Source organism: Rousettus aegyptiacus, unplaced genomic scaffold, assembly GCF_014176215.1.
Source record: "Rousettus aegyptiacus isolate mRouAeg1 unplaced genomic scaffold, mRouAeg1.p scaffold_m13_p_14, whole genome shotgun sequence".
NCBI classification, from domain to species: Eukaryota; Metazoa; Chordata; class Mammalia; order Chiroptera; family Pteropodidae; genus Rousettus; species Rousettus aegyptiacus.
In genome coordinates, this window is record NW_023416289.1 from 46,346,799 (window position 1) to 46,361,086 (window position 14,288).

The 14,288-nt window shown below is 51.5% G+C and overlaps 1 protein-coding gene across 1 annotated transcript; it reads right to left on the bottom strand.

Annotated features, from left to right (window-relative positions):
* Window positions 1-4,033: 4,033 nt before the first annotated feature.
* On the bottom strand, window positions 4,034-10,721 carry NAPSA (napsin A aspartic peptidase). Its single transcript, XM_016125698.2, has 9 exons — window positions 10,413-10,721; window positions 7,629-7,758; window positions 7,403-7,526; window positions 7,155-7,273; window positions 6,743-6,942; window positions 5,585-5,707; window positions 5,317-5,461; window positions 4,490-4,588; window positions 4,034-4,320 (listed from the first exon to the last, which is right to left on the bottom strand). Exons 1-9 carry the CDS (start codon window positions 10,484-10,486, stop codon window positions 4,129-4,131), a joined length of 1,206 nt encoding a protein of 401 aa, XP_015981184.2. The 5' UTR covers window positions 10,487-10,721; the 3' UTR covers window positions 4,034-4,128.
* Between the last annotated feature and the right edge of the window lie 3,567 nt (window positions 10,722-14,288).

Here is a 14,288-nt window from a genome sequence, read left to right on the forward strand (position 1 = left end):
GGCAGCAGGTGAAACACACCGATTGGATCTTCCAGAGGGAAGGGGTGGAGCGATGTGTTGAAGGAGGCGGGACGCACCGCTAACGTTTGTTGGCTGCACCAAGAGAAAGGAGGAGGCGGGGCTGGATGAGAAAGAGACCTGTTTAAACTGAAAAAAAAAGAGGGGGACGGGCAGAGAAAGGGAACAAGTATCAGCTATTTAAACAGGCCTCACTGGCCTTGAGGGGCAGGGCGAGGGGGGAAGAGCCACGACGGGAAGACACTCCTGATTGGACAGAAAAGGATCGCGGGCCAGGACCTAAGGGGTGGGCTGGCAGAACCTGGCGGGGAAGGACAGATGGAGACAGCTGGGTTGGGCTCCTAACATTGCTTGGACCCCGCACGGCAGATCTTAAGAGGCGGAGTCGAAAAAAGTAGAAACAGTCTTCATTGGGCTAAGAGAATGAGGGGCAGGGACAGAACGAGGGCGGGAACTGGAAATGGAGGGTGGAGAGTAATTTCACTTGAAATGGCACTAAGCTGGACTGAAAAGGGACAGGGCAAGGCTTATAGGGACTGAGACCCTGTGAGAAGGGACGGAGATGAGCGAAGCCTGGAAACTTGAGAGCATCTGGCTAGGACTACGGTAGGAGGCGAGGTAAAGAAGAGCCGGGGCCGAGCCGGACCAGGAGAGTGAGTGGCAGGACGGATGGGGCGGGACTGAGGGAGGTGGCTGGGGTCTATGAAAGGTAGAAAATGTCTTGAATGGGCTGTGGGAAAGCAAGACTGAGGGAGGAGCAGGGCTCTGAGGAGCATGGAAGCAACTAGGCTAGGCGGGGGTAAGAGAGGCTAAAGAACGGGATAGGGGATGCTAAGAGAAAGGTGAGACCTGCAAAGACTACAAAGCTCCCAGGCTGGATGGGAGGGGAAACGGGACCTGTAATGGGGAGTCTTGGGGACCAGAGAACCTGGGAGAGAGTCCTAAGGGTCAGTGGGGACTTAAAGGACGGGGTGAGAATTTCTCACTAGTGAAGGAAAAGGGACGAGGTCTAGATAACGGCGGACTGCAGACAAGAGAACAAAAGTATGGGTTAGGACTGGTGAAGAGGGAGCCAGGAGGTGGTAAACCAGAGCGCCGGGAAACGCTGTCTAAGCTGAGGCAATAAGTGGAATCGATGGGAAATAGGGCAGGTTTAGATGGCAGCAGAGTCCTGGCAGGAGTTGGGAGATGAAGAATTGGGCGGCGCCAGGCCAAGGAGGACCGCCCCGGAGCGGGCCCGTCCCGCCCCCTAGGCTGGCATAGGCGCCGGGCGGCAGGGCGCAGGCGCAGGGGCTGGGGCGGAGCCAGCGGCTGCGGCTGGGGCTGGGGCTGCGGCGGGAGGAGGCGGTGCCTGTGGGAGCGGAGGGGGCGGGTCAGGCTCTGCGGGCTTTCTCGCGCGGCTCAGTCCCTGGCCCGCCGCCTCCCTCTGCAGGTGCGGCGGCTGGTTCGTATCGCCTCCCCATCCACCCCCGTTCTCGTTTCTGTGTCTCTTGGTGTCTTTTTTTCCCCTCCCTTTTCTCTGAGTATTTGTCCTCCCGGCTCGACCCTCACCCCTCTGAGACTCTGGCTGGCCCAGTTTTTTAAGTCTCCGCCCTCCCTCTGAGTCGCTGTGCCGTTATTCTCTGAATCTGTCTCCCTCTTTCTGAGTCTTTGCCCCTCTTCTAAGCCTCAGAACCCTTTCCCCCGACCATGTCTCAGTGCCCCTACCCCCAGTCTCTTTCTCTTGGTCTCTGTACCTTTTTGATTTACCTCTCTCTCTGGGCCTGTCCCCCTCTCCCTGCGTCTCTGTGCCCTGATCCTCGTCTGTGTCTCTGTCCTACAGTGCCCCTTCCCCAGTCTTTGTTCCCCGTCCCTCTGGGTCTCTGTCCCCTCACACTTGTTCTCTGACGTCCTCGCTCTCTGTCTCTCCCCCCCCCCACCTCTCCTGCCCTCACTGCCTTGTCTCTTTCTGCCCTCTTTCCTTCTGTCCCCTCTACAGGTCTCGATTCCTCCTCTGTCCCTTTCACTTCCTTCTGAGTCTCTGTCCCCCTCTTTCTGGGTCTCTGTCGCACTTCTTTGGGACACTCACTGTCCCGCTGTCCTTCAGTCTGTCCCTGTCTCTGGATCGCTGTCCCTTTCAGGCTCCCCCTCCCGTCATCCCCTCAAATCCCCTATCCTGGCCAGGAATCCAGGCTGCGTCACTGCAGAGAGTTGCAGAAGTGGGGCCTGTCCTGCGGTCCAAGGAGGTAGTTTTCCCTCACCCTCAGACCCTGGGCTGACCATTGCCTCTGATCCATTACTCTCAGGCAGCCTTCAAGCCCGGGATGGGACCAAGGTGGGCAGAGAAAAGACATCGGGGCTTCCTACTCTTTTCTGCCCCAAATTCTGGTGTATACTCAGGCAGAAGCAGTGAATTCCGAGGTGAGGGACTGGGCTTGGGTTGAGGGAGGCTTCTGGGCAAGTCCGGGTAGAGGCTGGAGCAGGAGTTAGGTAGGACCAGGGGCAGGGAGGAGGTGAGGGTGACGACGGAAGTCAGCCATCCTCTCTTACGCACCTCCCCCCTTCTTTTCTGCTTTTGGCAGCAGCCAAGCCTGGGATCAAGTTACAAAATCAGCGTTTTTGCAGAGGTCAGGTGTGGGAGAAGGTGCGGGGTAGGGGAGGTGAGTTGGATAGGGGAGAATAGGGATGAGATCCGAGATTAGAGACCGCGGGAGGCGGGAGGAGGCCTCTGGCAAGGAGTAAAAGGATAGACCAGACTCCATCAGGCACTAGGAAATTGGATGCCGTCACTCCCTCATGGCTCTGCCCTGGCCTTAACAGGGGATGTGGCGGATTTATTAGCCCAGATTCTCCACCCATGCATAGCTGGGAGTGGGGGATGCTTCTGGAGGCGTAATGGGGGCTGGGGTTACGGGACACTCAACCTTGCAAACAGCCCAGGGGAAGTAGACTCGCTTTTGGCGACAGACACCAGGATGAGAGAGGCCAATGTCTGTCCGTGTCTTCAGATCCTTTCCACACCCTTCCTTCTTCCCAAATTCTTGAGAGCTCCAAACTCCCTCCTCTGTCATCCTCGGCGACCCCTCCTAACTCTCCCTTCCCTATTCCCCAAGGCCCTGGGATTGGGGTCTTCCCCTTCCCTTCTAGGATCTTGTTCCTCTGCTCCATGCCTGTGAGTTCCAAATCCAGGAAAGAGGGTCTCCCTGACACTAACGCTGAAAATGTGGGGACTCTGCCTACGATCTTTGCCCCCTCCATACCCTCCAAATACCTTGGCTCCCAAAGATCGTTATTGAGGGGGAATCTCTCCGCTGGAATCTTTGAATCCCTGTCTGTCGAGTCCCCCGCCTCCAAAACTGGGATTTGGGCTGTCTTACCGCCCCCGGACCCTGAGCCTTCTCCCCCTCCCCTGTACTCACCCCAAGTCGAGGCGGGGCGGGGATGGGGGACTCCGGGGCTGGCGGTGGGGGGGAGGGGTGACCCGGCCCCGGCAGCTCTAGACAGCAAAAGGCTGCGGAGGGGCGAGTGACATCATCAGCAGAGGAGGGGCAGCACAGCTTCCCCCAAACCGGGGGCTTCAGGCCCCGCCTTCATGGCTGGCCCAGGGGTCCGGGAATTTCAAGACACAAGAGGAACAGGAGATGAAGCCTGCGGGAACGGCACCCCCTCTCCTCACAACAAGGGATGGAAAATCCTTTACGGTTTCAGCTATTCCCCCCGCCCCCCATACACACACACTACCACCTGTCGCTGCCGTCGCGACCTGTCGCCTCCCACGCATGTTGTGGCTGCGCCCGCCCCCGGCAGGCAGAGAACACCTCCTGAACTACAATGCCCGTGATGCTCCGCGGTATAGCGCCCCTCGAAGAGAGGCAAAGTAGGCGAGGGGATTCATGGGATTCGTAGTACAAGACCCCTCACCCAGCGTGAGCCGAGGAGAAAAGGAGCAGTACCTTCCCAATTCCTTTCCTCAACTCCAGGGAGCCGGACGCTAGATTTTCTCTGCACAAATTAGGCGCTTAAAAAAAGAAGAAAAAACGGCACAGGTAGCTTTAATGGAAAGAGCGAATTTTCCCTAAGTGGAGGGTCTGGCTACCAACCAGCGCGCATGCGTCTGCGTGGGCCACCCCCTCAGCGCCGGGCTCCCCGAGAGCGAGCGCGCGCCAGTCCCACGCGGGCGCCTCGGGTCATGTTCCCGCGGTCGAAGACCGGCACGTAGCTGCGCAAGAAGACATCGCCAAGGATCCAGAGGGGCCCTTCGGGCGGAGGCATGTCCAGGGACCCGAAGCCGGACAAACAGATGCGGACACCACCCCGAACAATCTGCAAGGCGACAACACGGCTGTGACGCCCGCCGAGCCCGCCCATTATCTCGGGGCACAAGGGATGTTTCTGCGGCCCTTTCTCTGTCCTTAGGAGGTCTCACTCCCGGCCCCATCCTCTCCAACCCAACCGGCCGCGTCACTCTGACGTCATTGCGGCGTCTGCCCACCTGGATGACGTAGTCTTGGGCCGTGAGGTTAAACCAGACTCCGCCGAGGTTGAAGGAGACAGGAGGGAGCGCCGTGATTAGCGAGCACTGGATCAGGTACTGAGAGAGAAGAGGATCAGGTGGAGGCGCGGGGTTACTGCTCTGCTCCACCTGCCCGCGGGGCCCCGCGTTCCACGCCGTCCCAGGCAGCTCGGTGGTCAGAGCCTCGCGTGGTCAGGCCCCGCCGCCTTCTCTAGCTTTACCTTCCCTACTTGCACCTTATAGAACCGTTGCCGCTTACCCTGGGTTCCCATTTGATCAAACCATCTTTTTCTACCTAATTGTATAGCAAAAACTGGCATCCCGCTTTGGGACCCGCAGGTGTATTTTGTCTTACCCTGTGTCTAAAATATTTTAAAAATTAGTACCAACTGTACACCAGGGTGGTGCAGGCATCCTGTGGAGTCTGCTGCTGTGCAGCCTTATAAAGTGGCTTGACCTCTCTGCGCCTCATTTTCCAAGCTGAAAATGTAGGTGATGATAATGCTTACCTAGTAGGGACGTTGTGGGAGAAAGACGCGAGCTACCTTGGAGGAATGCCTGACGCGTAGTAAGTGCTGTTAGCATTTACAAACCAGGAGCTTTCAAATAACGTGTTCACGTTTCTCCAACAAACCAGAAAACCTGGCTTTCCCCACATGGCAGTACCTGGCTGGAGACCAGCAGGCGAGAACTGCCTTTTTTAGATCAATGGGACTTGCGCTCTCCCGTTTGCCTCAATGCCCCAATCCCCCACTCCCAAGTACCTAACAGTACGATATGAGCCCCACCAGGCACCGGGTCCTCACCTCTCCCACCAGCAGGGAGATGCCCCCAATGGCTTTGTGCAGGGCCCGGATCTCCTCGGAGGGTCCCGTGATGAGAGAGGTTCCTGTGTCCACAATGGCGGCACAGCCGTGGGCGCAAAGAGTCAGCCCCGTGCCTACCTGCACACTGTGCGGCGGAAGGATACAGTCATCAGAGCCAAGAGTCCAGGTCCCCAGTTCCCTTCCTCAAAAGACAATGGAGCCCGGGCTTGGCCCACGCCTCCCAGGCCTCAGAGACCGAGACCCTCACCGCTCCATGTGGATCTGCCAGTAGGCAGGGACTGTGACCGGCACGTAGGTGAGCGGTGGGATGTAGTGTGTCGGGTCTGAGCCACCCAGGACCAGCTCTCCTCCATCAGCCTCTTCAGGGTCCCTGCAGAGACAGCGCCATCTGTCACCGGAGTTTCCCCTGCCAGCCCCAGGAGTGGCCCAGTATGGGACTTGGGCCAGTGGGGTGGTTTCCGGCTTCTAGATGGGGTACCGAGATGTAGGCAGGGTCTGGGTGTTGGGACTGGAAGCAAGGCAAGAAGCGAAGGGAAATGGGGCTTTTCTTGATGGCAGTTTGGATTTTAGGCCTTTGGGAGGGCAGGTGAGACTTCCTGATTTGGCTGTGGAAAGGTGAACTTTTGGAGGGAACTGAAGTAGAGCATTGAGGTTTCTGAATTGACTCTGGAAAGTGTGATAATGTAGAAGTGGGGGGGGGGGCCTTCCCAGTGTGTGAATGGGGAGACTTCTAATTACATGTCTCGAAATCCAGAGGTGACTTCCTGAGTTGGGTGAGAGTAATTGGAAGAGGGCGCAGGACTTTCAGTGGGGAGGGAGGGTGGAGCCCAGGATACACCATGAGGTAGGCAGGACTTCCTGAGCAGGTTGGACATCAGAATAACTGAGTGGGCATAGGAGTTTCTGCCTGGGGGTGGGGTATGGGCCTCTGGGAGGGAAGGTGGGTGCTTCCTGCAACAGGGCGGGACTTTCCCAGTGTTAGGCCGAGCTTCCTGAAAGCTAAGAGGGACTGCGTGGATGAAAACATAGGTGACTCCTGACTTCTGCTGTGCATCCTAAAATGGAATTTGGGTTTTTTTTTTTTTATGGTGGAAAGGGTTTTTTAAATTGTGTTTCGTTGGCTAGGGCACAGAATTTCCTGCTTGGATTGGAAACATGGAGCATTTTAATTAACGATGAGTTTCTTTGGCGTAGTCTCGAGGTGTTGCTTAGCGAACGAGACTTTGGAATAGGGTTTAGGTGTTTTCTCATGTTGGGAGGTGAACCTCCTGTGTTGGGTGGGTGACTTCCTAGCTCAATGACTTTCTGAATGGAAGGTGGACCTTCTTTGATTGGAACTTCATGAATGCCAGCAGGACTTCCTCTGTGGGGTGAGGACGCAGGAAGGTGGGCTCTCCCCCATTACCTGGTGAGGTAAAAGGAGAAGACAGGCTTATCCAGGACACCCTGAGCCACCATCGCATCCAGCGGGGGCTGAACTCCTTCCACGGCCAGAGCAGGAAAGCCAAGGCCCAGTATCCCATCGAAGTGAGCGAAAACGAAGGTCAGACTGGGTTCCCACAGAGCTTCCCCGAAAACTACCCATGCACCCGTGATTCCCCCAATCTGGAGAAAGATTCAAATGGGACAAATTACTTCTGAGAGGACAGTCTCTACGTGTTCCTGAGAGCTCCCCAGCCAAGGCATCAGACCCAAGGCCGTGGACAACTGGAACCAGCTCCACCTACCTGGGAAGCCCCGCCTCCCCACTTAAGCCCCATCCCGTTGACCTGGAGGCCCCACCCCTCAAACTCCTCCCAGGGTCAAAGGTCACGCACAGTCAGCTTGTCCTCACTCAGGATGCCGCTTAGCCGCCCGGTTCCGTACTGAATGGCAAACCTGGTCCCATTGGGCTTGAAGGAACTAGAGGCTTTGGAGTTGAAGCGGTGGTGGAACCCTAGGTTGGAAGGTCAGGAGGGGTCACCGGCAGCGCATCAGAGTGTAGGGCGCCTCAGCATCCCTGAGCGAGCCAAGACCCAGCCTCCCTCCATCCCCCTCTCAGCTCTTTCTCCCCATGAGCGCTCACAGCAGGGCAGGCTGAAGAAGTAGCATCTCTTGGATGGGACCCAGAGGTTGGAGGAGCCAGTGTCAAAGACGACGGAAAAGTTTTGGGGGGGCGTTCCCAGCCCAATTTTCCCATAATACTGGGCCTGATGGCAGAAAAACAGGACAGAGAGAAAATGAAGGACTCTGCTTGAGGGCAGGACCGTGGAGGTTGTGTGTGGGGGTGGGGGAGGGGGGCCATGACTCACATTCATGAAGTTCAAGAGAGGCACAGAGATGGACCTTGGGTCTCCCATCCTGAGGGGCTCTTGGGGGTTCCCCCATCTCCTTAGCGGGTTCAGCGTTCTGTGTCCCATGTAGACCCGGCGGAGAGGGATCCTGTGGGGAGATGGACACCGACAGCTCGGAAGCCACCCTTCCCGGCGACCCTCCATCACAGACTTCACCAAATGGAATATAATGACAAAGCAGACACCTCCGTGGCCCTACACACTAACAGTCATTACCAGAAACCCTGCAAAACACCTACCAAACCATGACGACACATTTCCCCTAAAACCTCCACAAGAGCAAACCATCCCAAACAGAACTTCCCCAAAACCTTTCGATAAAACAAGTTCTGAATGACACATGTGCAAAGTTTTCCCAAGGCCCTGACATAAAATGGGCCTTTGCCAAAACTTCCATTCGTGATACTGGAGACTGTTTCCCCCACTGTTGGGGGAAAAAAGTGTAAACACCATATCAGCATTTCACTCTTCACACTAAACTTTATTCCAGACATATTAATGACAATGTGACATGTAAAATTATAAGAGCTCTGGAAGGAAGTAAAATGTTTAACTATGGGAAGAGGAAGCCTTTTCAAAGCATGATACCAAGATCAGAAATCATCGTGCGAGGGGGGGATATGGATGAGTGTGGCTCATCCATACAGCACAGAACACTGTAAATAAAGTTAAAAGACAAAACAAAAACCTGGGGGAAATAGTTACAAGTTGTATCTCAAAGAGTTAATATCTGTAATATGCAAAGAGCTTCTACAAATAAATGAGAATAAGACAATCCAGCGTTGGGAGACAGTTAACTCCCCACAGGTCTTTTGCATTTCTACAGAGGCACTGTCTGCCTTTGTCCAGACAACGGTCTTGTCAAGAGTTTTGTTTAATGAACAGCCTTGGAAGAGAGAGAGTGCCCTCCAATCCCGGGGCCAAAGGGTAAGTGGGTTTATGATCCATTATAAAAGATTCGAGTTCCCTAAGCTTAGGGTTTCTCTCCTATAATGCACCTCACTGCATGTGTAGCTATCACCTGGCTCTCCTCATTTCGTCCTGTGGGAACTGGGGCTCAGAAAACTGACACAAATGCTGATATTCTGGCTACTGCTATTGCTGGGAGTAACAAACTGTCTTTTGTCTCTGACCTAGGACTCTTGTGCCTTCTAACAGCCATGAAATTGTGGCAAGCTAACTTCACAGTTCTTGACATTCAGTAGGAAAATGGGCAAAGGACATAAGCAGGTAATTTGCAAAAGAGGTATAAACAGCTTCAAAACACATGGATAGATCATCGCCCCAGAAGTCACCCACAAAATAAAGTGACAGAAGTGAGAAACCCTTTTCACCCTGCAGATTGGCAAAGAACTATGGATACTGGCTGTTGGCCGGGGAGTGTAGATTGATACAAACTTGCCAGAGGATAGTTTGGTAATGTGTATCATGGGCCTTAAAATTGAACACAGTTTCAGTTCTCAGATTTTCAGCTACAAGTACACAAAGGTGCATTTACGAGAATCTGTCTAATTTTGAAAACTGAAGGCCACCCCACCGTCCAGCATGGGTTACGGCTCTGCTCTGCTACAGAACACATATAAAATGGGATCCATTTAGCCACTAAAAGGGAGAAAGGAACTCTTTATGTCAGTAGTTCTCAAATGTATAGCATGGGACAGAATCAACTAGAGGGGTGACGACAGACTTTTTTTAAATGGCTTTTCAGGCTGTCCGTGTCCGTTGCAGCTCAACCCTGGGGAAGAGGGAACACAGCCACAGGCATCATGTAAGCGAATAAACATGGCTGCGTTTCATTCGACTCTATTTGCAAAAACAGGTGGCAGGCTGGATTTCGCCCTTGAGCAGAGTGTTTGCCAATCCCCGACCTAGAGAGCTAGTTAAAATTCATAACACTTAGTTTCCGATGGAGTAGGTCTGTGAGGGAATCTGATCATTTGCATTTCTAACCAGTTACCAAGTCACTGGGATGCTGTTGGTCCTGGGACAGTACCCTGGAAAGTCCCTCTTTGCATCGACTTGGCCATGATCTATTAGGTTTAAAAGTAGGTTGTCACCATAAAAAAAAAATAAATAAAATTAAAAAAAGAAAAAGAAAAAAGCCGGTTAGCAAACGTCACGTGCAGCCTGTTCCTACCTGTAGCCATTCCTTGGAATCCTGCTTGCTACTCACGTCCCTGCCCCCTCCCCACGACCAGGTCTTTGAGAGTCTCAGGAATGCGAAGTGGGGAAAAGAGTTCCTGGAAGAGCCTGTCGCTTTTCCCCCATCAGAGTTTCAGGGAGTGTGAAGAGGAGAGGGAGGGAGGGAGAGATTGGGGGGAGACACTGGCCAGGTTGGGGGAGATCCCCAAAACTGGACTTCTTGAGACCCAAACAGTTTAGAAGTCGTGACTCTGGGGGAGTCTCAGTTTAAATGTCACAGACCTGAGTCTTCAAGATCTGGTGTGTGTGTTGGGGGTAGGCAGGAGGTCACATGTCTGGAGACCCCAGTACCAGCTCATCAGAGGTCAAGGGGGGATCTGCAGAGTCCTCCCAAAAACATGTACCCAGAAAACGGGGAGGGGTCCCCAGTCAAGGGTCTTGGAGCTGTAGGGTGTTTGGACTACAAGGGCCGCGGTCTTAGGAGAAACTAGGGTGGAGCCCACAGGGTCAAGAAGCCAGTTTGGTGATCCCAGACCCAAGAAATAGCAGTCATGGGCTCTGGGGCGCCAAGTTTGGGGGTGGTGGTGGGGTCCCCAGTACCGTATCAGCGTGGTCCCACCGGGCTCCACGGTGAGCAGCGGCGGCAGCAGCAGCAGCAGCGGTGACAGAAACATCTCTGGGGCCCCTTCTGTGGACCCAGGTGTCCGGAGCTCAGTTTTCTTCCTCTCGAGACTCCGCCCCTGTTCCCCTCCCACCTCTGAGTTGGGCGATGACCAGGACCTGAAGTCTCTCGGTGGGTGACACAGGCGAAAGTGGGTGGTGTTTTTGGAGGGTTGCAAGGAGTATTTTTAGAGGGTGGCAAAGGGTCACTCACTGTCACACCTCACTCTCAACTTCGGTGGTGGTGGCGGTGGGGTCTCCTGTGCCCCCTGCCTGCCTCCTTTAGCTACTATCGCTTTTACTTATGACTTTCACTTCACTTTTTTGAGACTCATTAACCACAAGTGTTTTCTTGGGCAAGAGAAGGGATGGGCGGGCCTGAGGAGGAGAGCAGATGGGACAAACACCCTCTGTCCTGGGTTCAGTGGGACTTTGAAAGTGTCAGGCCCCTGGACTCCTATTGTTTTGTTTGGAAGATACTGAAACTCAAACAATAAGAAGTCCACAGCCCCACCACCACCAGAAAAGCACAAAAATAATTGGCAGTGTCTGTCTCTGGACCTGCCCGCCCTTTTCCTGGGTTAAACTTCTCAAATATTAACAAGCATCAGAAAACCTAGTTATACGTCAGTCAGCTTTCCGGCACCGCCCTCAGAGACTGATTTTGAAGGCCTGGGGTAGAGGCTGAGAAAACGCATTTTTCATTTTTCAACAGACTCACCGATGCTGGGGCAACAAGTGTTTCTGAGACACTCTATTCAGCCTTTTTGGTTTTTCAGCTTTGATTTACATATCGATATCAGCAGACACATTTTTTAAGTAAATAAAAACTGCCTTTGCTTATTGATCAGCAACTTTTTTCTCTTCACTTAACCATATACCTTGGACTTAAAAAAAAAAATTAGACATAACTTCCATATAGTTAAATGCACAAATCAGGTGCATAGGACCGTGGCTTCATTTATTTCCCCTGACATATTATGATGAAGATTTTTCAAGCATATAGCAAAGTTGAGAGAGTTATGTAGTGAACTTGATTACCTACCACAGCACCACAGAATTGAAAGGCCCTATGCGATCCGGTCCTGTTCCCTCTCTGACACCATCTCTTCCTCCTCCCCCGTGCGCGCTCCCGTCTGGCTCATTGCCCTCCTTACTGTTCCCGAAACACCCCAAACATACCCCTGCCTCGGGGCCTTTGCTGTTGAGGCAGTGTCTGAGTGTTTTGAGTGTTTTCCTTCCAGAAAACTCAACATACTCCCTCTCCTCCTTCAAATCTTTGCGGAAATATCACCTCCCTGGCGAAGTCTACCCAGCTGCCCTATTAAACATGGCACCCACCCCGGAATTTCCAGTCTTCTTTACCCTGGTCTACTTTTTAATAGACTCACACTTCCTAACATTTCATTACCTATAAGATATCATCAGTCATAAGCCACACACATGTAAGGATTAGCGATATTGTCTGTACCAGTAATTTGCTTATTACCTTTCATGCCTGTTTCCTCCCAATAGTTTCATCTCCTCCATGGCAGGGATCTTGGTCTGTTTCATCTGCCACCGTGTCCCCAGCACCCAGGAGAATGCCTGGTATCTAGCACATGTTCGATAAATACTTTTAACAACCCAGCCTGTGCACCCATCGCTCGAGGGCTTTCCCTGACGAAGCAGACGCAGGGTCCGTTTCTCTACAGTAACTCTCCCCACAACTCCTCCTCCTCCTTCTCAACAGTTGGAATACTCAGTCTTCCACCCCTCAGGATCTGCCCGCCTCAGATTCTGCATCATCCAGTCCCAGCCTGCAAATTCCGAAATGGCCACACGGTGGTGCTGCGGGTCTTGTTTCCCAGCCAATTTTTTTTTTTCTTTTAAGAGTCCTGGTTTATGACTTATTCAAGCTTTATGAACCATATTCCTAACAGCTAGAAATGTAAAGATGTCTGATTATTTTATTCCCAACTCAGTACAAGGAAAGTATTTTCCAATCAGCCTATTTTACATGAATTCTGTAATATAGTTACATTTCTTTTTCACACCTCAACATAAATTTTACGAAAGTCTTAAAAAATTAGTATAACTCTATAAAAATGGTTGATTCTACACCAATAATATTTGATGAACTTCTCATAACGATGAAGAATTAGTCTCTTAATTCAACTTAATTTATTGCCATCCAATAAGCATTTTTTATTTTCCCCAAAGTAAAATAGCAATTTTTTTCTATTAATATTTAATTTTTAATCTTTACCTCCCCAGTTTCTTGAGTGAGGTCCTAGGACACCTCAGGCTTTTTCGAATGTCCTTGTTTTTGTCCTTTCAGTCTCCAGTGCCTGGAATGCCACTCCATGAGAAGAGAAGCCAAGCAAGCTGGGGGAATGTATTCTGAGTGCACTCAGCAAATAGGACCTGGACCATCCCTATTTTGTCCCATAGTTGTGCATGACCAAGTCGACATCCAGCACCAGATCGAGAGGCCCCCGTGATAAGGCTCAGGCCTCATGGCTTTCTGGGTCTCCAGACTCACTTGGCACAATCCCACGACTGGATAAAGGATTACTGGGCCTGTCAATCTACCATTTTATTTAATCGCCCAGCAGCCTCGTCAGAGAGACCTTTACTTTCTCTCTCAGGGGCTTATTCTTTCTGCCCACGTTCCATTGGCCAGAATCCAGTCATGTGGTCACACCCAGCTTCAAGGGAGGCTGGGAAACGTAGTCCACTTGTGTCACCCAGGTAGAGGGACCATTTTTGTGAATGCTCAGCCAGTGTTGGACAGATCTGGCCCACGAGGCCCAATGATCGGACTAATCTCTCACTATAATCTTATCTTGTACACACACACAAATACACACAGATACACGTGCTCAGCTCTAGCCACCCTGTCCCCCTTTTTGCTTTTTAAATACGCCTGAGGCATGTGAGCTGGTCATGCAGGACGCCTGTGTCAGACCACACTATAGCTTTCAATTTCACGGTAATTCTAAATTCTGAAGTAAGATCTGGCTGCCATTTTGTGTCTCTTGTGTACCTATGTTGAAGTACATATGACTGTTACAAATTAGCTTCTAATTTTTCATCTTTTGTATTGCAGTCGGTGAAGTAAAATGCCATTTTGTTGTTGAGAACATAATTCAGCTATATCATCTCTGGATTTCACTTCAGATTAGTAAAAGCAGAATTACATGTTACAAATTATTTGTGATTAAAAAGTAATAGAATTAGCTGTCAGGGAAGTGCAAATTAAAACTACAATAAATATCACTTCACATGCACTAGAATAGCCATAATAAAAACGTTAGATAATAACATGTGTCAGCAAGGATGTGGAGAAGTGGAAATCCTTGCATATTGCTGGTGGGAATATAAAATGGTGCCTGCAGTCCATTTCCTCAAAAGGTTAAACATAGAGTGACCATATGACCCAGCAATTCCGCTCCTCAGTAATACCCAAAAGAAATAGAAACATATGTCCACATAAAAACTTGTATTTGAATGTTCACTACAGTACTGTAGGCAGGAATAGAAACACTCTAAATGTCCATCAACGGATGAATGAAGAGATAAATGTGCTCTGTCCCAACAACAGAATAGTATTCAGCCACAACAGAAAAAAGTGCTTACATACTACAACATAGACGAATCTTAAAAACATTATGCTAAATGCGAGAAGCCAGACAATGAAGGACATATACTCTAAGATTCAATTTACACGAAATGTCCAGAATAGGCAAATCCATAGAGATAGAAAAGAGATTAATGGTTGCCTAAGGCTCGGGGGATGGGGTAATCGGGGGTGACTGTTAGTGGTATGGGCCT